Source organism: Entelurus aequoreus, linkage group LG03 (genome assembly GCF_033978785.1).
Source record: "Entelurus aequoreus isolate RoL-2023_Sb linkage group LG03, RoL_Eaeq_v1.1, whole genome shotgun sequence".
Taxonomy (NCBI): Eukaryota; Metazoa; Chordata; class Actinopteri; order Syngnathiformes; family Syngnathidae; genus Entelurus; species Entelurus aequoreus.
Genome location: NC_084733.1, coordinates 25,974,498 through 25,999,242, shown reverse-complemented (window position 1 = coordinate 25,999,242; position 24,745 = coordinate 25,974,498). Strand labels below are relative to the sequence as shown.

Sequence of the window (24,745 nt, the reverse complement as noted above, 5' to 3'; positions counted from 1 at the left end):
GAAGATCTAAACACACACAAGTTACACAACTTAGACTTAGACTTCCTTTTTATTGTCATTCAAATTTGAACTTTACAGCACAGATAAGAACGAAATGTCGTTACATAAGCTCATGGTAGTGCAGGATAAAAAAAGCAATAAGGTGCATATATAAATAAATAAATATGTATAAATAATATATAAATATATATATAAAATAAATAAAGAGATTACTGTACAGATAATATATAGCACTTTTTCACATGCGTCCACGTTTATGGATGAATGTTATATTGTCTTTTTTATTCCAGCGAGTTAATCCATTTTGGGGAGGGGGGGGGGAGTTGAGGGGATAATTTAATTATGATGCGTTCAAGAGTCTTATGGCCTGAGGGAAAAAGCTGTTACAGAACCTGGAGGTTCTGCTTCGGAGGCTGCGGAACCTCCTTCTAAAGTCCAGCAGTGAAAACAGTCCTTGGTGGGAGTGGGAGGAGTCTTTGCAGATTTTCTGAGCCCTGGTCAGGCAGCGGCTTTTTGCGATCTCCTGGATAGGAGGAAGAGAAGTCCTGATGATCTTTTCCGCCGTCCTCACCACTCTCTGGAGAGACATCCAGTCTGAGGCATTGCATGCTCCAGTCTAGACAGAGATGCTGTTGGTCAGCAGGCTCTCTATAGTGCCTCTGTAGAATGTGGTGAGAATGGGGGGAGGGAGCTGCACTCTTTTCATCCGACGTTAAAAGTGCATGCGCTGTTCCGGTGTGTAAGAACCAGGTTATATTGTCAGTTATCTGCACCCCCAGGAACTTGGTGCTGCTTACTATCTCCACCGCTGTGCCGTTGATGTAGAGTGGAGTGTGGCTGGACTGCATGTGACAATTCCCTGGAGGGAGCAGTTTGTTTATAGCATGAGATTGTTGTCCTTTTATAGACACTTCTTGCCACTGCACTGGTATCACGCTTCCACATTAAGACAGAAAGAGGAACAAAATATTATCTTTAAATGTCAAGAAAAGTCCCCTGAAACACATTAAAAGACTAAATACTTACGAAGTGTATAGCTCAGAGGCTCGCAACCTTTTTTCACAGAATACTTGGCTCTCCAACTACCGCCGTAATGACCAGTAGTGTATTAGGCCTAGATATTCATTAAAAAACCTGCTCAGTGGCCTTGTGGTTAGAGTGTCCGCCCTGAGAGGTCGTGAGTTCAAACCCCGGCTGAGTCATACCAAAGACTATAAAAATGGGTCCCATTACCTCCCTGCTTGGCACTCAGCATCAAGGGTTGGAATTGGGGGTTAAATCACCAAAATGAGTCCCGAGCGCGGCCACCGCTGCTGCTCACTGCTCCCCTCACCTCCCAGGGGGTGAACAAGGGGATGGGTTAAATGCAGAGGGTAATTTCACCACACATAGTGTGTGTGTGACAATCATTGGTACTTTAACTTTTAAAACAAGGCAGAGGTTTTACTTAACATCCATCCATTTTTTACCGATTGCCCATTTTGGAGTCGTGGGGGGGGGGGTGATGGAGCCTATCCCAGCTGCACATGGGCGGAAGGTGGGGTACACCCAGGACAACTCGCCACCTCATCACAGGGCCAACACAGATAGACAGACAACATTCACACACTAGGGCAGTGGTTCTTAACCTGGGTTCGATCGAACCCTAGGGGTTCGGTGAGTCGGGCTCAGGGGTTCGGCGGAGGTCAAAACACACCCGACTCATCGTGTAAATAAAAACTTCTCTCTATCGGCGTATTACAGATACGGCAACAGCAGAAGTCACACTGATTTGCAGGTGTGTAATTTGTTGTGAGTTTATGCACTGTGTTGGTTTTGTTCTTTGAACATGGTGATGTTAATGCACGGTTCATTTTGTGCACCAGTAAAAAAACATGGTAACACTTTAGTATGGGGAACATATTCACCATTAATTAGTTGCTTATTAACATGCAAATTAGGAGTAGGTAGGTAGGTAGGTGGGTCTTTATTGTCATTGCACAAGTGCAACAAAACTTTGTTTTCAGCACAAACCCGTTCAAGATTAGGCAAACCGTGTACAGGGTCACAGAACAGGAACGCTGATGGGTCTCCACAAGGCGCCCCGTAAAAGATGGGGAAAAGGTAAACACTGGGGAAGGATGAGTAAAAAAATACAATCTAGACTGGGCTCCTAAAGGGGCCCAGTCTGGAGTGGGAAAAAACCTCCATAGCAAAACACATATACATACACCTCGAGACTAGCAACAGAGGGGAGGGAGTGGGTAACATGGTGGCAGGCTGCAGCTCTTCAGGCGCTGCCCATCCGTCCATCACCCCTAAGGGATTCGCGTCAAGGGCGTTGGATGGGGGTTGGGGTTTGTGTGTATGGCGTATATTTTTGTGGATGCATGTGTGTGTGTAAGCCTGCAGTGTGTCTCTATTCCGCGGCCTTGACGTCGAGCAGTCGCTAGTCCAAAGTCAACAACAACAGGTGTGTGTCCATGAGAGACAAGAAGGGAGTTTGTTGTGTCTTCGCCGCACTGTCCTTCGGGAGAGTCTCGAAGCCAGGGAAACAATCCAAGTTAGGTGTCCACAGTTCTTCCCGCATCCTCCACTCTTTTGTGGCAGCTTTAGGGTACTTTGAAGACTGCCAGCAACTTCCAATTTGTCGATAAACCATAGCAACGCTTACTCCAATCGGCAGGTGTCCTGTTGTCATAATTCCGAATAGGTGGAAATCTTCACGTCCTTGACTGAAAGGGTCGCCAGGCACGCGGCACTCCTTCTTCTCCCAAGAGTCCGTCGTGTGTCCATACTTGCCAACCCTCCCATTCTCCCGAATTTCTCCCGATTTCCACCCGGACAACAATATTGGGGGCGTGCCTTAAAGACACTGCCTTTAACGTCTTCTCTCACCTGAAAGCTTCACCCCTTAACAGCCGGATGCTGTCCAGGTGTCCGCCTTTCCTCCATATAAACAGCGTACCGGCAAAGTCACATGATATTGTAGCGTTGGACGTTTTTAACAACGGTCTTTACTCGAAGATGTCAAGAAATGCTGACACATTGTATGATCTTTTAACTGGTTTAATGATAACGCAAGGCATACTTGCATTTTAACAGCCATACATGTCACACTGACGGTGGCCGTATAAACAACTTTAACACTATTACAAATATGCGCCACACTGTCAAACAAGAATGACAAACACATTTCGGGAGAACATCCGCACCGTAACACAACATAAACACAACAGAACAAATACCCAGAATCCCTTGCAGCACTAACTCTTCCGGGAAGCTACAATAACATCTACGGCTTTTGGAGCTCAGTGCACACCTGCACACACAACAAGAAGGAGACGAAGCAGAAGAACGAAGAAGGGACATGGCGACGACGAGTAAGAAGAAGAAATATGCTTGCAAGTTCTAAAATGATTGGAAAAAAGAATTTCATTTCATCCAGAAAAGCTCAAAGGAGAAGGGGTATGCTGCCTGCACCCCAACCCCGCCCCCTAACCACGCCCCCAACACCTGCAAATTATGTGTTGTTGTTGAGTGTTTGTGCTGTCTAAAGGTCTGCAGAGTAACCGTGTAATACTCTTCCATATCAGTAGGTGGCAGACGGTAGCTAATTGCTTTGTAGATGTCGGAAACAGCGGGAGGCAGCGTGCAGGTAAAAAGGTGTCTAATGCTTAAACCAAATATAAACAAAAGGTGAGTGCCCCTATGAAAAGGCAATGAAGCTTAGGGAAGGCTATGCAGAACGAAACTAAAACTGAACTGGCTACAAAGTAAACAAAAACAGAATGCTGGACAACAGCAAAGACTTACTGTGGAGCAAAGACGCCGTCCACAAAGTACATCCGAACATGACATGACAATCAACAATGTCCACTCAAAGAAGGATAAAAACAACTGAAATATTCTTGATTGCTAAAACAAAGTAGATGCGGGAAATATCGCTCAAAGGAAGACATGAAACTGCTACAGGAAAATACCAAAAAAAGAGAAAAAGCCACCAAAATAGAACTAAAACACTGCACACAGGAAAACAGCAAAAAACTCAAAATAAGTCACGGCGTGATGTGACAGGTAGTGACAGTACACCTACTTTGAGACAAGAGCTATATTGATGCATGGTTGGTTACGGTTTAAAGTCATATCCAACAATTGCGACGACAACTTTTTACTGTCAACTGAGTTTCGTTTTTTAATGATTTCTGCTGGTGGTGTGCCTCCGGATTTTTTCAGCGCAAAAAATGTGCCTTGGCTCAAAAATGGTTGAAAAACTCTGGCTTAAGGCACACCAGTGCAAAACCCATGCTGTTTAATCAGCCCCTTGATATGCCACACCTGTGAGGTGGAATGGATTATCTTGGCAAATAAATGCTCACTAACACAGATTTGTGAACAGTATTCGAGAGGAATAGGTCTTTTTGTGTATATAGTAAACGTTTTAGATCTTTCAGTTAAACTCTTGAAAAATGAGAGCAAAAACAAACGTGTTGCAGTTATATTTTTGTTCAGTATATTTGACGCTAGACAAAACCCACAAAGTCATTTAAAAGTAATCGTGTGTTAAGACGCCACGGCGCAGGTGTAGTTGTTAAGTTTTAAAAAGTACATCCATTGAAATTGGAGCATGATCAGCGATAACAATTGCGTCGTAATTGCATGTAGGTATGGATGAATGTAATTTGTTATCAAATAAAAATTAATCGATACAGGTGAAAGTGTGACGGCTGTGAGAAAAGAATGATGATTGCCTTTTAATAGGATTCGCAAAACGCCAGACATCTGAGACCAAAAATTATTTTATAAAAGACTGGATTACCTTGGCAGGCCTTCATGGTGGACAAGTTTTGGGTGATGAGTGGTCAAGCCAACAGTTAATTTCAAATTGTACATCGACAAATCGGGTAGATTCAGAAAAAGACGTTTGAAGAAGGTGTCATCGTCATAGTTGGGAACGTAAACATTTACGAGGGCTACTGGAGTGTTGGAAATCTGACCAGTGATGACAATAAACTTCCCGATGGGATCAGAAATACTGTTTGAGTATACATACAAACGGAACAGATTTATGTAGCGGAATAGCAGTACTCCTCGATTCACCCAAAATTTAAGAATGACAAAGATGGTGTAGTATCAGTTTTCGTTTTATAGGGTTTTCAAGCCCTATACAGTTAAAACTAGTAAACCTAATACCGCACTCACGGGATGTTGCTGTTGGATTCGGTTGGGTCATAGCAAAATGCAAGTATCAAATATACAGTACACAAAAATGCAAATATGTGGCAAAACTAAAAATAACAATAAACTTGACTGATGCACGGAAAAGAAAAGTAACCCCCACCAACCCTAAAACTCGTGCAGAAGCATCTCTCTAAACCGGTTGTGCACATAATCCCTCCTTAACAAAAACAAAACTTCACACCTCTACTGCTTTGCACTGAAGTAAATGTTCACTCAAAATGGAAAAAAATACTAACCCTAAATAAATAAGAGAAGAAGAGACTGTATCGTTACAACTTACTAACAACAAAGAGAGAAAAAAAAAAACTATATTAAAGTGCAAAAAAAGATATAAAGACTAATAAAAAATAATGTACATCTACAATATTCAAAGAAAAAAAGGTACATATGACCATAGATATAGTGTGTGTATATTTATACACACACACATATATATATATATACCGTATTTTTCGGACTATAAGTCGCTCTGGAGTATAAGTCGCACCGGCCGAAAATGCATAATAAAGAAGGAAAAAAACATATATAAGTCGCACTGGAGTATAAGTCGCATTTTTTGGGGACATTTATTTGATAAAACCCAACAACAAGAATAGACATTTGAAAGGCAATTTAAAATAAATAAAGAATAGTGACGAACAGGCTGAATAAGTCTACGTTATATGACGCATAAATAACCAACTGAGAACGTGCCTGGTATGTTAACGTAACATATTATGGTAAGAGTCATTCAAATAACTATAACATATAGAACATGCTATACGTTTACCAAACAATCTGTCACTCCTAATCGCTAAATCCCATGAAATCTTATACGTCTAGTCTCTTACGTGAATGAGCTAAATAATATAATTTGATATTTTACGGTAATGTGTTAATAATTTCACACATAAGTCACTCCTGAATATAAGTCGCACCCCGGCCAAACTATGAAAAAAAACTGCGACTTATAGTCCGAAAAATACGATGTATACATACATATATATATATATATATATATATATATATATATATATATATATATATATATATATATATATATATATATATATATATATATATATATATATATATATATATATATATATATATATATATATATATATAGTACAGGCCAAACGTTTGGACACACCGTCTCATTTCAATGCGTTTTCTTTATTTTCATGACTATTTACATTGTAGATTGTCACTGAAGGCATCAAAACTATGACCCCTGTGAAGTGAAAACCATTTCAGGTGACTACCTCTTGAAGCTCAGCGAGAGAATGCCAAGAATGTGCAAAGCAGTAATTAGAGCAAAGGGTGGCTATTTTCAAGAAACTAGAATATAAAACATGTTTTCAGTTATTTCACCTTTTTTTGTTAAGTACACAACTCCATATGTGTTCATTCATAGTTTTGATGCCTTCAGTGACAATCTACAATTTAAATAGTCATGAAAATAAGAAAACACGCGTTGAATGAGAAGGTGTGTCCAATATATATATATATATATACACACACATACATTTATATGTCTACATATATGTATATATACATATACATACATGTATATATATATATATATATGATTGTAAGATACATCCTCAGATGCACTGGGACACATCCTCAGTGATGTGCCTGAGATCACCGGGGGTTTCGGGACTTTCAACATCATACCCCCTCCCTCAGGTGACCCAGCCAGGGTTGATCAGACTCCAGCTTGTGTCCCAGTAGCATTGGCCCACAGTTCGCTCCTCCTGGGATATATATATATATATATATATATATATATATATATATATATATATATATATATATATATATATATATATATATATATATATATATATATATATATATATATATATATATATATATACACATACACACAGTCCTCAACACACACACATATGTATATATATATATATATATATATATATATATATATATATATATATATATATATATATATATATATATATGCAGTCCTCAACACACACACATATGTGTATATATATATACAGTATATGTATGTGTGTGTATATATCTATATATATATATATATATATATATAGATATATACATATGTATGTATGTAGATATGTGCAGCCCTGCAGTGATGATATCATTCCGTCGTGTAAACTCATCCATCTCCTCCTTGTTATGTTTCAGATTGGTGTTATTTTGTAGCAACTGTTGGCGCGATGCTCCAATCTCCTCTTGCAGAACCTTCAGTTCCTCTCTCACTGCTGTTGTTCCTTCTTGAAGGACCCTCACCTCTTGTCTCCCTGCTGTGGTGTCCGCTCTCTCTTCAAGGCCTACTGAAACCCACTACTACCGACCACGCAGTCTGATAGTTTATATATCAATGATGAAATCTTAACATTATAACACATGCCAATACGGCCGGGTTAACTTATAAAGTGACATTTTAAATTTGCCGCTAAACTTCCGGTTCGAAACGCCTCTGAGGATGTCGTATGCGTGTGACGTAGACCAGCGAACACGGGTATGCCTTCCACATTGAAGCCAATACGAAAAAGCTCTGTTTTCATTTCATAATTCCACAGTATTCTGGACATCTGTGTTCGTGAATCTGTTGCAATCATGTTCATTGCATTATGGAGAAGGAAGCTGAGCAAGCAAAGAAGAAAGTTGTCGGTGCGAAATGGACGTATTTTTCGAACGTAGTCAGCAACAACAGTACACAGCCGGCGCTTCTTTGTTTACATTCCCGAAAGATGCAGTCAAGATGGAAGAACTCGGATAACAGAGACTCTAACCAGGAGGACTTTTGACTTCGATACACAGACGCCTGTAGAGAACTGGGACAACACAGACTCTTACCAGGATTACTTTGATTTGGATGACAAAGACGCAGACGTGCTACTGTGAGTATGCAGCTTTGGCTTCTAAACATTTGATCGCTTGACCGTATGTGCGCAACTTTTTTTTGCGTATGTACGTAACTTTTTAAAATATACAAGCTTTATGAACCTTGGGTTAGGTGAACGGTCTTTTGGGCTGAGTGATTGTGTGTGTTGATCAGGTGTTTGAATTGTATTGGCGTGTTCTATGGAGCTAGGAGCTAGCATAGGAGCTAGGAGCTAGCATAACAAACACGCAGGTGTTTTTATGCAGGATTAATTTGTGGCATATTAAATATAAGCCTGGTTGTGTTGTGGCTAATAGAGTATATATATGTCTTGTGTTTATTTACTGTTGTAGTCATTCCCAGCTGAATATCAGGTACCGTGAGTATGCAGCCTTGGCTGCTAAACATTTGATAGCTTGACCGTATGTGCGCGTCACGTACGTAACTTTTTAAAAATATATAAGCTTTATGAACCTTGGGTTAGGTGAACGGTCTTTTGGGCTGAGTGATTGTGTGTGTTGATCAGGTGTTTGAATTGTATTGGCATGTTCTATGGAGCTAGGAGCTAGCGTAACAAACACGCAGGTGTTTTTATGCAGGATTAATTTGTGGCATATTAAATATAAGCCTGGTTGTGTTGTGGCTAATAGAGTATATATATGTCTTGTGTTTATTTACTGTTGTAGTCATTCCCAGCTGAATATCAGGTACCGTGAGTATGCAGCCTTGGCTGCTAAACATTAGATAGCTTGACCATATGTGCGCGTCACGTACGTAACTTTTTAAAAATATATAAGCTTTATGAACCTTGGGTTAGGTGAACGGTCTTTTGGGCTGAGTGATTGTGTGTGTTGATCAGGTGTTTGAATTGTATTGGCGTGTTCTATGGAGCTAGGAGCTAGCAGAGGAGCTAGGAGCTAGCATAACAAACACGCAGGTGTTTTTATGCAGGATTAATTTGTGGCATATTAAATATAAGCCTGGTTGTGTTGTGGCTAATAGAGTATATATATGTCTTGTGTTTATTTACTGTTGTAGTCATTCCCAGCTGAATATCAGGTCACCCCGGCTCTCACAGCATCTTCCCTATCTGAATAGCTTCAACTCCCCACTAGTCCTTCACTTGCACTTTACTCATCCACAAATCTTTCATCCTCGCTCAAATTAATGGGGAAATTGTCGCTTTCTCGGTCCGAATCTCTCTCACTTCATGCGGCCATCATTGTAAACAATAGGGAACTTTGCGTATATGTTCAACTGACTACGTCACGCTACTTCCGGTAGGGGCAAGCCTTTTTTTTATCAGATACCAAAAGTTGCAATCTTTATCGTCGTTGTTCTATACTAAATCCTTTCAGCAAAAATATGGCAATATCGCGAAATGATCAAGTATGACACATAGAATAGATCTGCTATCCCCGTTTAAATAAAAAAAATTCATTTCAGTAGGCCTTTCATTTCCTCACTGAACTTCTACATATCATATCCTCAATCTTTCTCAAGTTGTCATACTGTTCATTTAGTGGTTCTATCTTTGATTGTAAAGCCCTACTATCTGATCTTAAATGCATGTCTACAATCGATAGTTTTAGTTGTACTATTATTCCCACTATCCTTTTCATAGTTTTCATCAGATCATCGGTTTCTTGAAATCCGATCTGTGAGCCTGAAGGGTCCAGGGTGGGAGTTTTGCTTGTGTTTATGCGTTTTGCGAAGCAGCCAACTGGAAGCCTTTAACATTGTTAGCTTTGACGTCTTTAACTTGTTTAGATCAACGCTGCTCAGAGTTGTGTCAGACTCTTTTGGAGATATTTTTGTGTGATCAAAATTTTTTAAAGTTTGTCAAATCTTTTGCGGCTCGATCATTGTATAGCTTCGGGTTGCTCGCTAACCGCTTTAAGCTAGCTAGCGCCTTGGCTAGTCAACACCTTCAATTCGCTTATTACAGGGAAAGCGTGCCTCTCCTTGGGTGGAGTTCCAATCGAATATGTTAGCAAGCGGTTATGTGGCTGTGATCACAATCAGTGGTCGGGAAAGCTCCAATTTTAGTCAAAACTCAGGGAAAGGGAGCAGAGCTTTTTTGTTTTGCATTCTCTCCCGGTACCAGAAAGTGACATTATTTTGAGAGCATGACGCAGTAAGTTGAATGATGCGGACACGTTTGTACCTGCATACTTTATAATATGATTCTGCCTGCAATTACAACTATTTGATACTTGTTTATATTGACAAATGTGGTGTTTTATTATATTATGACATACAGTCGCCATCAAAAGTGTACATACACTTGTAAAGAACATAATGTCATGGCTTGTTTCCAATAATTTCTACAACTCTTGGTGTTTTTTTTAGATAGAGTGATTGGAGCACATACTTGTTGGTCACAAAAATCATTCCTGAAGTTTGGTTCTTTTATGAATTTATTATGGGTCTACTGAAAATGTGACCAAATCTGCTGGGTCAAAAGTATACATACAGCAATGTTAATATTCGGTTGCATGTCCCTTGGCAAGTTTCACTGCAATAAGGCACTTTTGATAAACATCCACAAGCTTCTGGTTGAATTTTTGATCACTCCTCTTGACAACATTGGTGCAGTTTCGCTAAATTTGTTGGTTTTCTGACATGGACTTGTTTCTTCAGCATTGTCCACACGTTTAAGTCAGGACTTTGGGAAGGCCATTCTAAAACCTCAATTGTAGCCTGATTTAGCCATTCCTTTACCACTTTTGACGTGTGTTTGGGATCATTGTCCTGTTGGAACACCCAACTTCGCCCAAGACCCAACCTCCGGGCTGACTATTTTAGGTTGTCCTGAAGAATTCGGAGGTAATTCTCCTTTTTCATTGTCCCATTTAAAGCACCAGGTTCTATTGGCAGCAAAACAGGCCCAGAGCATAATACTACCACCACCATGCTTGACAGTAGGCTTGGTGTTCCTGGGATCAAAGGCCTCATCTTTTCTCCTCCAAACAGCTAAATTTTTGTTTCATCTGACCACAGACATTTCCACCAGAATGTCTTATCTTTGTCCACGTGATGTCAGAAGAAACAAAAATTTTGCTGTTTGGCCACAATACCCAGCAATATGTATGGAGGAGAAAAGGTGAAGCCTTTAATCCCAGGAACACCACGCCCACCGTCAAGCATGGTGGTGGTAGTATTATGCTCTAGTGTGTGTGCTTAGCTGTTGTGTAGCTGCTAGTAGTCTATAGCCTACCATGTTTACCTTTTATAAAAGTCTCTATTAAAATACAAGAAAAGACCAGCCTGGTGTGTGCTTATTGGAGGACATTTAGCTGTTTTGCACAAGTAAACACACTGCAGGACTGTGTGTCCGAATGTCAAAATAATGACTTGTGTACTCACCCTCTGATGACGCCTAGCGGACATGCAGCTGCGTATGAGGAATGTGCTAAACCACTTTAAGTGTAAAAATAAGTTAAAAACTCTTCATAGTATTATATAAAAACAGACTGCACCCACCACTCCTTTCATAAAGCCTTCCCTCTTGTCTTGTGTGTGCACGTTTTAGGACCACACTTAAAATTTGAAGATGAAATAGAGTCCCTCCAGGCTGAGGTCGACAAGCTCCAGACACTGGGCTATAATAAGATCATCGCCCTGGGTCACTCTGGCTTTGACGTGGATCAGAAAATCGCCAAGCAAGTGAGAGGAGTCGATGTGGTCATCGGAGGACACACCAACACATTCCTGTACACGGGTATGTTCTCTTCGGTCATTGGTCAGTCTCATGCTCAGTCACTTTTAAATATTGTATTCAAAATAATTACAACTGTTTTGTTTTATAATGTTTTTGTGGTCATGGGGATTTTGAACTAAAATATATAGGATTGTTTTGGAAAAAAAAAAATAGTAGGCTTTGTTATAGCTTTGTTCAAATATTTGAGAATATTCGGGCAAAAATCATTATGGTTTGTTATAGCTTACTTCTTTTTGCCCAAATAATCTTAAATCTTCTAGCTCAAAGTCCCAATAACCACAAAAATGTTTTTATTTTAAATAATTAATTATTTGGGCAAAAGGTATCTTGCGAAGTTGCAAAAGTAGGCATACTGGGTTGCTACTTCCAATTGAATGGGTTTTGTGACTGATTTTAAAATATATTTAATACAATTTTATTTTATACATTTTGGAAAATAATCATTTGAATAATTTAAGTAAATATAACTTTTACTTGAATGTGTGTACTTTTGAAAATTAAGATTATTTGGGCAAAATGCTATTCCAAAGCGCACCAAGATTATTTAAAATAATCAAAAGTAACTATTCTGATTTAATTGAATCAAAATTGTTAACACTGTATGTATAATAAATGATATTAATTGTATAACATTTATTTAAAACACAGTATTCAAATTTTATTAAACTTTTTTTTTCATTCATGTTATTAAGTAGGGCATTTCAATTAATTAATAAATAAATGTCATCCTTTGAGACTTGGATAAGGAAAAAGTCTAAAAGTAAGTGAAAGAAGAAAAAAAAAATCTTAGACCTTCTTTGGCCACACTGCAAAAACTGAAATCTAAGTAAGATTAAATATCTCAAATAAGGGAGATATTTGCTTATTATCTGTCTGATAAGATAATTCTTCTCACTAAGCAGATTTTATGTTAGTGTTTTACTTGTTTTAAGTGTTTTGGTCCTAAATTATCTCAGTCTCAGTAAGATATTACAGCTTGTTGCTGAGATTTTATTACCTATATTGAGTAAAACATGCTTGAAACGAGAATATCAACTGTTGCAAAGCTGTGTCATCAACACTCAGAAGTACAAAACTACTTTTTTAATAATAATAGTAATAATTTCTTATTTCAAGCATGAAAAAAAAAAAAATCATGATTTTGACACAATTGTGTCTCATATTAAAACAGATGACAGCCAAATGGACTTTGCTGTTTTATTTTCAATGAAACAATAGAAAATACATACTCATATAGTAGTACAGTTGTTATTAGTGAGAATAAGTCGGTAGAACTCCGGATATGTTTTGCCCGAAATCCATCACAACCTCCTGCACTGATGTTGGGGGGACAGGAGGTCCCTGTCGTGGAAACAACAAAGTACCTGGGTTACCACCTCGATCAAAACCTGACTGGAGATGTGCACATGGAGAAGGCAATAAAAACCGCCTCCAAGCGGCTGCACTACCTCACAGTCATGGCGAGACATGGACTACCTGCAGACGACCTTGTTACCATCTACACCACTCTCATCAGGCCGTGTCTGGAATATAGCTCAGTGCTCTTAGTGGGCTGCTCCAAAAAACAACAGGCAGAGCTAGAGCGAGTCCAGAAACGTGCCTGCAAAATCATTATGAGGAGAGCTGGAAACATCTCACAACCCCTACCATCACTCCAGACCAGGAGAGAGGAGGCTGCAGTGAAGCTGGTCAGGGATATGCATGATGAGCAACACCCTCTGCATGACCTGCTACCTCCAACACGAGGCAGCCGCACTGCCAGGACATTGAGGAACCAACATAAGCTGGCTGAACCCGAGCCCAAAGCCAAGACAAAGAGACTTAAAAACTCTACCCTGCATACTGCAATTAAACTGTATAATAATACTATCTAATTAAATAAGTAATACAGTCCTATACCAGAATGCTAATAGTTTCCATGCTGCTGTTGCCCTGAAAATGAAAATGGTTTTTTTTATATAAAATACTGTCTGTTCTTTTAATTTTTATTTTATTTTTTTCTGTCTTTGTTTGTATAATATTCATTGTAAAGTTCAGCTGTTTTTTCAGTGGGGCCTTGGCTCCACTGCAAGCATGAAAAAATGAAGTCAAGTCAAGTCAGGTCAAGTCAATATACTTAATTTAAGGTATTTTTGGGTTCATTGAGGTTAGCTAATTTTACTTGTTTTGGAAAGTCTTGAAAAGCCAAATTTTCTTGTTCTATTGGCAGATAATTTTCCTTAGTTCAAATAAAATACCCCTAATTTTTGTATTTTTTTTCTTGTTTTTGAACACTGACTTTTTGCAGTGCACCCTTCCAAAAAAGTTGTCATTTGACTAATTCTGCTGGTAAACACACAAACATGGCGGTTAAAGCTCAACTATTTACAAAATTCTACTTTGTTATTGTCCTGTAGGAACCGCTCCATCCACTGAAATACCAGCAGGTCCATACCCATTCATGGTGAGATCCGACGACGGCAGAAACGTTCCAGTGGTCCAGGCATACGCTTTTGGAAAGTACCTGGGCTACCTTAAAGTCACCTTTGATAAGGCTGGGAATGTTATCAAAGCAGCCGGAAACCCAATCCTCATGGACAGCAGCATTCCACAAGGTGTGTATTAATGACCTTGGCTGGTTTAGTCATGTCCGTCTGAGTGTGACTACCAAAGAGAACCAATGACACATCACTGATTACATACGTCTGCTTGACCTAATGAACTTGTTTTTTTTTGTTTTTTCAACCGAAAGACCCCGCCATCCTTGCCGACGTAAAAAACTGGAAGAAGGATCTGGCTCAGTACTCGTCGCAATATGTCGGACAGACTTTGGTCTACCTCAATGGCTCGTTTGAGGAATGTCGCTTTCGGGAATGCAACCTTGGGAACTTGATTTGTGACGCAATGGTAATGAGTAGGAAGTGCTGTAAACTAGGAGCTTATCTAAACAGAACTGTTATCAGGAACTTTGGTGTGTAGCGTGTGCATGCTCAGGGTTGAGATCCAAATCTGATTGATCACGCAATTCTAACATCAATCTTTTGTCTTTTCTGATGCCAGGTGAGTCATAATCTTAAGTACGCCGATGAAATGCAGTGGAATCATGTGGGCATTTGCATGTTGAACAGTGGCACCATACGCAGCGCCATCGACGAGCGCTACAACAAGGGTAAACTTTTTCTAAAGGAAGATGCTTTTGTTTGTTGGCTACCGACCGTGGTTAACGCAGGATTGCAATGATTAGTGTTCCACTTCAAACTGCTTGAACGACCTGGTATTGATCAGAACGAGACTCTCAGTAAAGAGACACATTTTATCCAATAGGAGACTGAAGGCAGCAAGGAAAGTGGAGACTGAAGTATAACACTGTAGCATCCAGAGCTAAGGCACAGATTATTTGTGTCAACTCTCGGCATGTACCGTATTTTCCGGACCATAGGGCGCACCGGATTATAAGGCGCACTGCCGATGAATGGTCTATTTTCGATCTTTTTTCATATAAAAGGCGCACCAGATTATAGGACGCAATAAAGGAGTCATATTATTATTATTTTTTTATAAATTTAAACCACTTCCTTGTGGTCTACATAACATGTAATGGTGGTTCTTTGGTCAAAATGTTGCATAAATTATGTTTTACAGATCATCTTCAAGCCGCTTTCTGATAGTCGCTTCTGGATGCACCGTTTTGTGCATCTTATTTACGTGGCTCACCTTCGACAGCGTCTTCTCCCCGTCATCTTTGTTGTAGCGGTGTAGCGTGCAAGGACGGGAGTGGAAGAAGTGTCAAAAGATGGAGCTAACTGTTTTAATGACATTCAGTAATCAATAACGGAGCAGCATCTCCTCATCCGGAAACAACAACACCGGGAATGTGTCCCGTGAAAAAACGTCCGACCGGAACTCTAAAACTAAAGTTCCTTGGGTGAATTACGTTAACTCACTACACCGGTATGTTTTAGCGCTCATGGCGAGTTTACTGACAGAAATAAGTAAGAACTTTACTCTACTTTATATTAGAAATGGCAACAGCGGCGGATTAATGTCACATAACAAGAAGATAGAGAAAAAGGAGAAGTTTATCAACGGACGGACTACAAAGGCGGACGTGCGCAATTTTTCAATTATTTATGCAGATCCCAAATACAGATCAGCAGGTACCAGAAGGTAAAAAAAGTTGCTTTTGCATAATATTGCTAAACAAAACGCCAGATAATGTCTTACCTTATACACACACCTTAATAATACTTGCATGTTTAATGTGCCGACAATCCATCAAGCGGTGCGGCTTCATAGCTTATCAAAGTCGTACTAAAACATTTTGATAGATTTTTGAGCGCCGTGTGTAATGTTCTATATTTTCAACGGAACATATAAAATGTTGGTGTTGTTTACTTGAGTCATATTGCCATCATACCTCTTACCACGTATCTCTTATGTTTGACTGCCATCTACTGGTCACACTTATCATTACACCATGTACCAAATAAAATTGCTTCGAGGTCGGTGAGCAAAACCAGAATTATTCCGTACATTAGGCGCACCGGGTTATAAGGCGCACTGTCGAGATTTGAGGGGAAAAAAATATTTGAAGTGCGCCTTATAGTCTGGAAAATATGGTACCTTCAAACATTACAATTCTGAATCTGCTCGACCAATGGTGCTGCTAGTTTTGCCTATTGGAATGCGCCAATGGCCGAGTAGGTACCGTGCCGTGGAAAAGGGGTGTTTCTCCGTGTAATACATGTGCATTTCTTTTCTCAGGTATCATAACAATGGAGGAGATCATGACTGTTTTACCATTCGGCTCAACTATGGACTTGATCCAGATTACGGGAATGACGATGAAAAAGGCATTCGAGCACTCCGTTCACAGATACGGAACAATGCGTGGAGAATTTCTACAAGTCTCAGGTGTCTTGACTTAATTCTCTGAGATTGTTTGAAAACATGTCCTTTACCTGTAAAAAAAAAGTCAGTTGTTTTGAGTCCCTTCTTATGCAGTATATTTGGTTAGTACTTGTTTTTCAAATCAGCCTGGCCTAAACCTAAGGTTTATATGATAAATAATAATCTTTGTGACTAACACATGGTTTCATATCATTTGACAAGGTTGTAAATTGTAAGTACGTTAAGTATAATTGTTTAATACGATTAAACAAATTCAGTGTCAATATTTGAGTGGGGCCCCAGGTCCCTCTGTAGTGGGAAAGTTGGGCTCCGAGGTCAAATAAGGTTATGAACCCCTGATCTAGACCAGTGTTTTTCAACCTTTTCTGAGGCAAGGCACATTTTTTTCATTGAAAAAATTTCGAGGCACACCACTAGCAGAAAAAATTTAAAAATGAATCTCATCAGCCGATATTGACAATAAAAAGTCGTTCTCGCAATTGTTGGATATTAATTCAAACCATAACCAAGCATGCATCACTATAGCTCTTGTCTCAAAGTAAGTGTACTGTCACGACCTGTCACATCACGCCGTGACTTATTTTTAGGTTTTTGGTGTTTTCCTGTGTGTAGTGTTTTAGTTCTTGTCTTGCGCTCCTATTTTGTTGTTGATTGTCATGTCATGTACGGATGTACTTTGTGGACGCCGTCTGCTGCTCCACACGCTGAAAGTCTTTGCTGTCGTCCAGCATTCTGTTTTTCTTTACTTTGCAGCCAGTTCAGTTTTAGCTTCGTTTAGCCTAGCCATCCCTAAGCTTCAAAGCCTTTTCTTAGCGGCACTCGCCTTTTGTTTATTTTTGGTTTAAGCGTTAGATACCTTTTTACCTGCACTCTGCCTCCCACACCATGTTCCCGACATCTACAAAGCAATTAGCTACCTGCTGATATGCCGAGCGCTAGACAGCACAGACACTCAACAGCACATTTGCGGATTATAATTACTGGTTTGCAAAAAATATTTTTAACCCAATTAGGTGAAATTACATAATCTCCCACGGCACACCAGACAATATCTCATGGTACACTAGTGTGCAGAGTGGTTGAAAAACACTGATCTAGACCATGAGGAAATGTTTTAAATAGGGGTGTCACATTATTGTAAATATCGCAGTATTTCAGTTTCAAAATCATTACAAAAAATGCCATTTTATGTGACAGTATAAAAAAAAAACTTAGTGTGTATATTCCTTCTGGCATTTTAAAATAAGCTACATCTTTCAGACTTCTCTGCGCAGTGCGGGGCAGCGAGTTGTAGGGCGTGGACCGCCAGAAGTGAAGTGTGTAGTCGATGAGACGAATTGTTTTTTTTTGGACGTCTCCTAAAAAATTTTATCAATATCTATCCGTAACTATTTGAGTTGTGTTGCTAACAAACAAAACCCAGTGAAAACATAACTTTTTGGGAGGAAGTAAGAGAGCCTGCGTTCTGCAGAGCAAATTGCGCCACTTTCGCCTCGAGCATTTTCCAAGGCGACACACACCCAGCCGGTCATTTTGCAGTGCAATGAGAGAAATCACGCGAAAAAGTATAACACCGGAAGAATGAGTAAACGGAAAAACTACTTGATACATTTTTAATCCATCCATCCATTTTTCCAGCAATTTTCTCATGTCACGGAGGGGCTGCAGCATGTTCAGCTGCACTCCGGCCGACGGCACCTTAGACAAGTCGCCCCCTCATAAACCGTCACCCAGAAAATATATTTGAAGCCAGCGAAGCCAAACATCAGTTTGTGAGGTATTTACATTATTAAAAGTTCAATTGTTCGGTCATTTTTCTGAGAAACAGCATATTCCAGACTGATGTAAATTTGTCCACTGTGGAGGACACTGCTTGTCAGAAAGTAAAAGTCGAAAGACACTAAAGCGAACATTATTGTTTTACATTGGATGTTTACATTGTCACTTTGATTGAAGACACGCAACCAATGTTCCCTCTAATTTTTCATGTGTGTGAGCAAACGCAAAAACTCCCTGAGCATTCAGTGGAGCCCATGTGAGCAACATCACACGTGCACACTGTGGCTACACCAGCAGCACACCTGTCCCAAACCTGACTAAATAACAAGTTCAATCTCCATCCATCCATCCATTTACTACCGCTTGTCCCTTTCGGGGTCGCGGGGGGTGCTGGAGCCTATCTCAGCTGCATTCGGGCAGAAGGCGGGGTACACCCTGGACAAGTCCCCACCTCATCGCAGGGCCAACACAGATAGACAGACAACATTATCTTATCATTATAATCAAATGACAGCAGTCATTTCCATTTTTAATATAAGTGTTTAGTCCCACTTACAATGACAATAAAAAAAAATATTGTTTTTCATGAACTGTGTACTTGTATTGTTTGTCTGGGTGGAGGTCCTGCTTTGGAAATAATTTGTACCCCTTTCAGACATTGCATTTAGTTCCCATCAAAACATTCACATGTTGCACAATGAAATGTAAGCAGGGGATCTTGTGTTCATTCCTGCAACTTCCTGTTTGTAAAAAATATATTTTTATTAGTATTTTTATACACCAACAGCATTTCATGATTAATATTTATAAATTAAGATTCCTAATAAATGACACTAGAATAAGCACACATTTGATTGGTAAATCATAGTGTAACGACCTGGAATGACACTTTATGTGTGGTGTTGGAGTTGTCCAACTTTTTGTGTGTCTGTAAACGCATCACTGGCTAAGTGCCATATGTGCATGTGTTGGCGCAAGTGGCTGCTGTTGATATAACAAAGTTGCTTTTGATCTGGTTTGTACTGCAGAAAATGACCACTTTTGCTAGATATCATTTTTTTTACTAATGTTTTGGTGATGTGTTTATGGCCGACAATAAAGAGTTTTGCTCAGTAAAGTGATCGATGGAATTCATGTCCTCAAAGCGTCTTGACAGACGTTACAATATTTGAACAATGATGACGAAAACTGTTTTCTCTGTCGTGTCCGTGTGTCGAAAATTGTTATGCGCTTATTTTTTAATTTGATTTTGTGCGTGGCATAGATTTTCCGTGCGCAGAGGACGCTTGAGCAGTGCGCAATTGCACAGGCGCGCACCTTAGAGGGAACGTTGCACGCAACTGTACGTTTTTTTTTTCTTTCACATTTGCTTGTAACAGTGTATGTGCCTGCACAATTATTTTGTCTTCAAATTCATCCCATCCATCCATTTTTCTACCGCTTGTCCCTTTCGGGGTGGCGGGGGGTGCTGGAGCCTATCTCAGCTGCATTCGGGCGGAAGGCGGGGTACACCCTGGACAGGTCGCCACCTCATCGCAGGGCCAACACAGATAGACAACATTCACACTCACATTCACACACTAAGGCCAATTCAGTGTTGCCAATCAACCTATCCCCAGGTGCATGTCTTTGGGGGTGGGAGGAAAGGAGGAGAGAACCCACACAGTCACGGGGAGAACATGCAAACTCCACACAGAAAGATCCCGAGCCCAGGATCGAACCCAGGACCTTTTGTATCGATGTTCGTAGTAATAAATAAATAAGTAATAAACTATTGACAAAGCCCAAACGATTAACAAAGCCTAAACTATCCTCCAACATCGACTCATACAAACAAGACATAGAAGGGGCTGTGAGGTGTTGTGAGGAGAAAAACCTGATTTTAAATGTAAAAAAAAAAACGAAGGAGATAGTTTTTGATTCCAAATCTGTGGGGGATCACAGCCGATCATTATCCATGGGGAGAGAGTGGAGCAGGTGTCCTCCTATAAGTATTTGGGTATTTGTTTTGATTCCCAGTTAACTTGGGCCAACCAAGTTGACTCTGTTTGCTCCCATATGAACCAGTTTCTGAGGAGGCTCAGGTGTCCACGGTGAATCTGTCATTCGTTATGGCATCTCCGCATGGTTTGGAAATCTGTCTGTCCAACTCAAAACCCAACTTCAAAACCTTATCAAGAGGGCTGGTCAAATAATTGGCATGCAGCCCCCTTGTTCCCTTCCAGAAATATTCGACCATACCGTCAGGAAGCAGGGTCTTAAAATCACCCTTGACCCACACCACGCACTTCATAGTGAAATTGTGTTGATGCCAAATGGTAAACGGTACAGAACAGCAACATACAAACTCAACAGGTATAGATTTTCCTTTGTCCCACTGGCTATCAAAGCACCTAACAAGAGAAAACTATACTGTAATAACCGGATGCAATAATAAGGAGTGCAATACTGGGATAGTGCAATAGGAGAGGTGTGCAATACGGGGGGAGTGTAATGTGTGATCTCATAACTAACTGATATATCTGCGCACTGTTCACTGTCATCACTGTACTGTTGGATTAACTGTATGTATGTATGTATGTAAAACACTGTGTCTTGATGTCCAAGACAAATTTCTCCTCGGAGACAATAAAGCTAATTGTTATTACTACTATTATTAAATATGATTAGAACATTTTAGCATTATGTTTGTCTTCAATTACAGTAAGCTTCTCCAAAACACTTAATTTTACACACTAACATTTTTTTATTTATTTTTTTATATTGACATATATACCATAATAATATTGTACCGTGGGATTGTGATACTGTTACATCCCTAGTTTTAAATGCAGATTAAAATCATCATCGCCCCACTTTAAAAGGTTGCTGGACATCAAGGCCAATCCAGAAAAAAATAACACCCTCTTTGGGTCACTACCATAACTTTTTCTCACCCTTCCAGCTTTTCCCTTTTCTGTTACTAATGATCCTATATCTCTTCCATGTGCAGGAATCCGAGTAGAGTACGACGTATCAAAGCCAGCAAACCAACGGGTGGTCTCCTTATCGGTGCTCTGCACCAAATGCAGAGTGCCAAAGTACGAGCCGCTAGACCTGAAGAAGACGTACACCGTGGTCACGCCTTCCTACCTAGTGGCCGGCGGGGACAGCTACAACATGATCAAGGAAGAGATGTTGAAGCACAATACAGGTAGGCCCACATAATGCTTTTCATCAATTCATTAAAAACACCGAATTACGGCAACTTTCATGACATTGTGATTTATGTTGTTTGTGCTATATGGCAGATATTATTAATGACTGGTTGGAAGCGATATTCCTTTAATTATGTGACATCTGCACGCATATGCACAAATGTGAGCAAGCATACTCTGTGGAATAGTTGGAGTTTCTATTATGCAAGGTGTAGGGATCTAACGATAAACATTATTAATGACAACCGCGCTAAAACTCCCAGCGGTTAGTGTTATCGTTTTAAATTAAAATGATTGAAAAACCATGATTGATAACTGCACTTACAGTCGTGGTGCAAAGTTGACATACACTTGTAAAGAACATAATGTCATGGCTGTCTTGAGTTTCCAATAATTTCTACAACTCTTCATTTTTTTGTGATAGATTGATTGGAGCACATATTTGTTGGTCGCAAAAAACATTCATGAAGTTTGGTTCTTTTATGAATTTATTATGGGTCTACTGAAGATGTGACCAAATCTGGAGGGTCAAAAAAGTATACAGACACCAATGTTAATATTTGGTTACATGTCCCTTGGCAAGTTTCACTGCAATAAGGCCCTCATATTTTCTCCTCCAAACATATTGCTGGGTATTGTGGCCAAACAGCTCAATTTTTGTTTCATCTGACCACAGAATTTTCCTCCAGAATGTCTTATCTTTGTCCATGTGAGGTCAGATGAAACAAATATTGAGCTGTTTGGCCACAATACCTAGCAATATGTTTGGAGGAGAAAAGGTGAGGCCTTTAATCCCAGGAACACCATGTCTACCGTCAAGCATGGTGGTGGTAGTATTATGCTCTGGGCCTGTTTTGCTGCCAATGGACCTGGTGCTTTACAGAGAGTAAATGGGACAATGAAAAATGAGGATTACCTCCAAATTCTTCAGGACAACCTAAAATCATCAGCCCGGAGGTTGGGTCTTGGGCGCAGTTGGGTGTTCCAACAGGACAATGACCCCAAACACACGTCAAAAGTGGTAAAGGCTAAATCAGGCTAGAATTAAGGTTTTAGAATGGCCTTCCCAAAGTCCCGACTTAAACGTGTGGACAATGCTGAAGAAACAAGTCCATGTCAGAAAACCAACACATTTAGCTGAACTGCACTAATTTTGTCAGGAGGAGTGATCAAAAATTCAACCAGAAGCTTGTGGATGGCTACCAAAAGCGCCTTATTGCAGTGAAACTTCCAAGAAAGTAAATTGTGTGTAAAACAGAGAGGTTATTTCGAGTGGACCCCAACCACCAGGCCGCGGCCCGTTACCGGTCCGTGGATCGATTGGTACCGGGCCGCACAAGAAATAAAAAAATAATAATATATATATATATTTTTTAAATTAAATCAACATAAAAAACACAAGATACACTTACAATTAGTGCACTAACCCAAAAAACCTCCCTCCCCCATTTACACTCATTCACACAAAAGGGTTTCTTTCTGTTATTAATATTTCTGGTTCCTACATTATATATCATTATAGATCAATACAGTCCGTAAGCACACATGATTGTATTTTTTTATGACAAAAAAAAAAATCCCCCCCCCCCCATTCCGTGGGACAAATTTTCAAGCGTTGACCGGTCCGCAGTTACAAAAAGGTTTTCAAAATGGGGTCCCAGGGACCCCAGCAAGTCATAAAAATGGGGTCCCACAGTAAGTTTTTGGGGTCCCACTTTTTTGTAACTGTTTTGAAAACAAATGATAAATGTATGCCTTATCCTGTTATATCTCACATTCTATATTGTTTTTAAAAAAAAAGGTTGTCATAAATGTTACTTAATTCATTAAAAAAATAATACAAAAGAAAACAAATTGTTATGCATATGTAAATTTATTCAGTTTTATTCACTTTCTTCTTTCCTTCATGGATCTAAACTTTACCGCTGCCGGTATTTTTTTCTATATTTTTATTTTATTTTAAAAATGTGTTTGTTGTATTTCTGGCCAAAGTAAGACAAAGAAAACAATCTGAAGTTGTCTTTATTTTTTTGTTTTAATGCCATGATTTTAATAGTCCGGCCCGCGTGTGCATAGATTTTCCTCCATGCGGCCCCTGAGCTAAAATTAGTTTGACACCCCTGGTTTAGAGGGTTTATTCACAATCTGTGGTCAAGCTGTGTAAACTATGCTGTGGCATTAACTTTGGGTTATAAGGAGGAGTCAAATAAGGAGTGGGGAAAAACATGTTCATATGTGGCAGCGTCGAAGAAAGTTAACACGCAAGCCTAACTGCTCTGTCACACTGTAAACAACAACAGTGCGTTTAAGGACAACTGAAGAGAGTTGGACGCCACAACGCCTGCCAAAACACAGTCTGTGAAGCGTAAGAAACACAAACATGCAAATTAGTGGCCTTTCTAAGTCTGTCTATTTTTTTTTTTTTTATACAACTTTATTAAAAGAAGTTTGTTTATGTACTTTTTGAGCACATTGGACAATAGTAAAGTGATCATGGTTACAAAAACAGTGACGTGAAATTCTCATATCGTTACGCAAGGTGACATGTCGTAACTGGCAGGAGGATCGACCAAAAAAACATATGTATTGCGGTCAAAGTCCTTTTTTACCCCTTTCCTGGATTCTCCCAGGTTTACATGGCACGGTCCTTGCAAAGTAGGTAAGGAAGGTGAAATGCTTGAAACATGATGCATTCAGGGCATGGCATGCTTGAAACGTGATGCATTCAGGGCAGCATGGCGCTTATATGGCTTCCTCTCACAGTCCAAAAACGGCTGTCCCGAAAGACCCTAAATTACTATACAGTAGGTGGAGACGGTTGATGGCCGGAGTCCAAACCAGAAATGGGTTTTCACTTTTGAATTGCCACCCGCAGATAAAAACAAAGAAAACGCTCGGCTCCAAAGACGTGGGCAGAGTTATTGGCACTGACCAAAAGCCTGATCACACCATAAGAGGAAATAATAGAAAGATGCATTGGAGGATGAGACCGTTCTCACTTCTTTTGTTATCAGCCATTTTTGGGATTCATTTCCCAGAGGACTGGCAATGCTGGCCTTGTGTGAATAAATGCTATAT

General features: G+C 39.8%; 1 protein-coding gene across 1 annotated transcript in view; it reads left to right on the top strand.

Annotated features, from left to right (window-relative positions):
- Nucleotides 1–24,745, top strand: part of nt5e (5'-nucleotidase, ecto (CD73)) — a 40,502-nt gene that overhangs the window by 699 nt on the left and 15,058 nt on the right. The window contains exons 3-8 of the mRNA XM_062041570.1: nt 11,613–11,801; nt 14,198–14,395; nt 14,533–14,687; nt 14,841–14,949; nt 16,545–16,694; nt 21,463–21,663. Of these exons, the coding sequence (XP_061897554.1) occupies nt 11,613–11,801; nt 14,198–14,395; nt 14,533–14,687; nt 14,841–14,949; nt 16,545–16,694; nt 21,463–21,663 (1,002 nt within the window). The remainder of the gene's footprint in view (nt 1–11,612; nt 11,802–14,197; nt 14,396–14,532; nt 14,688–14,840; nt 14,950–16,544; nt 16,695–21,462; nt 21,664–24,745) is intronic.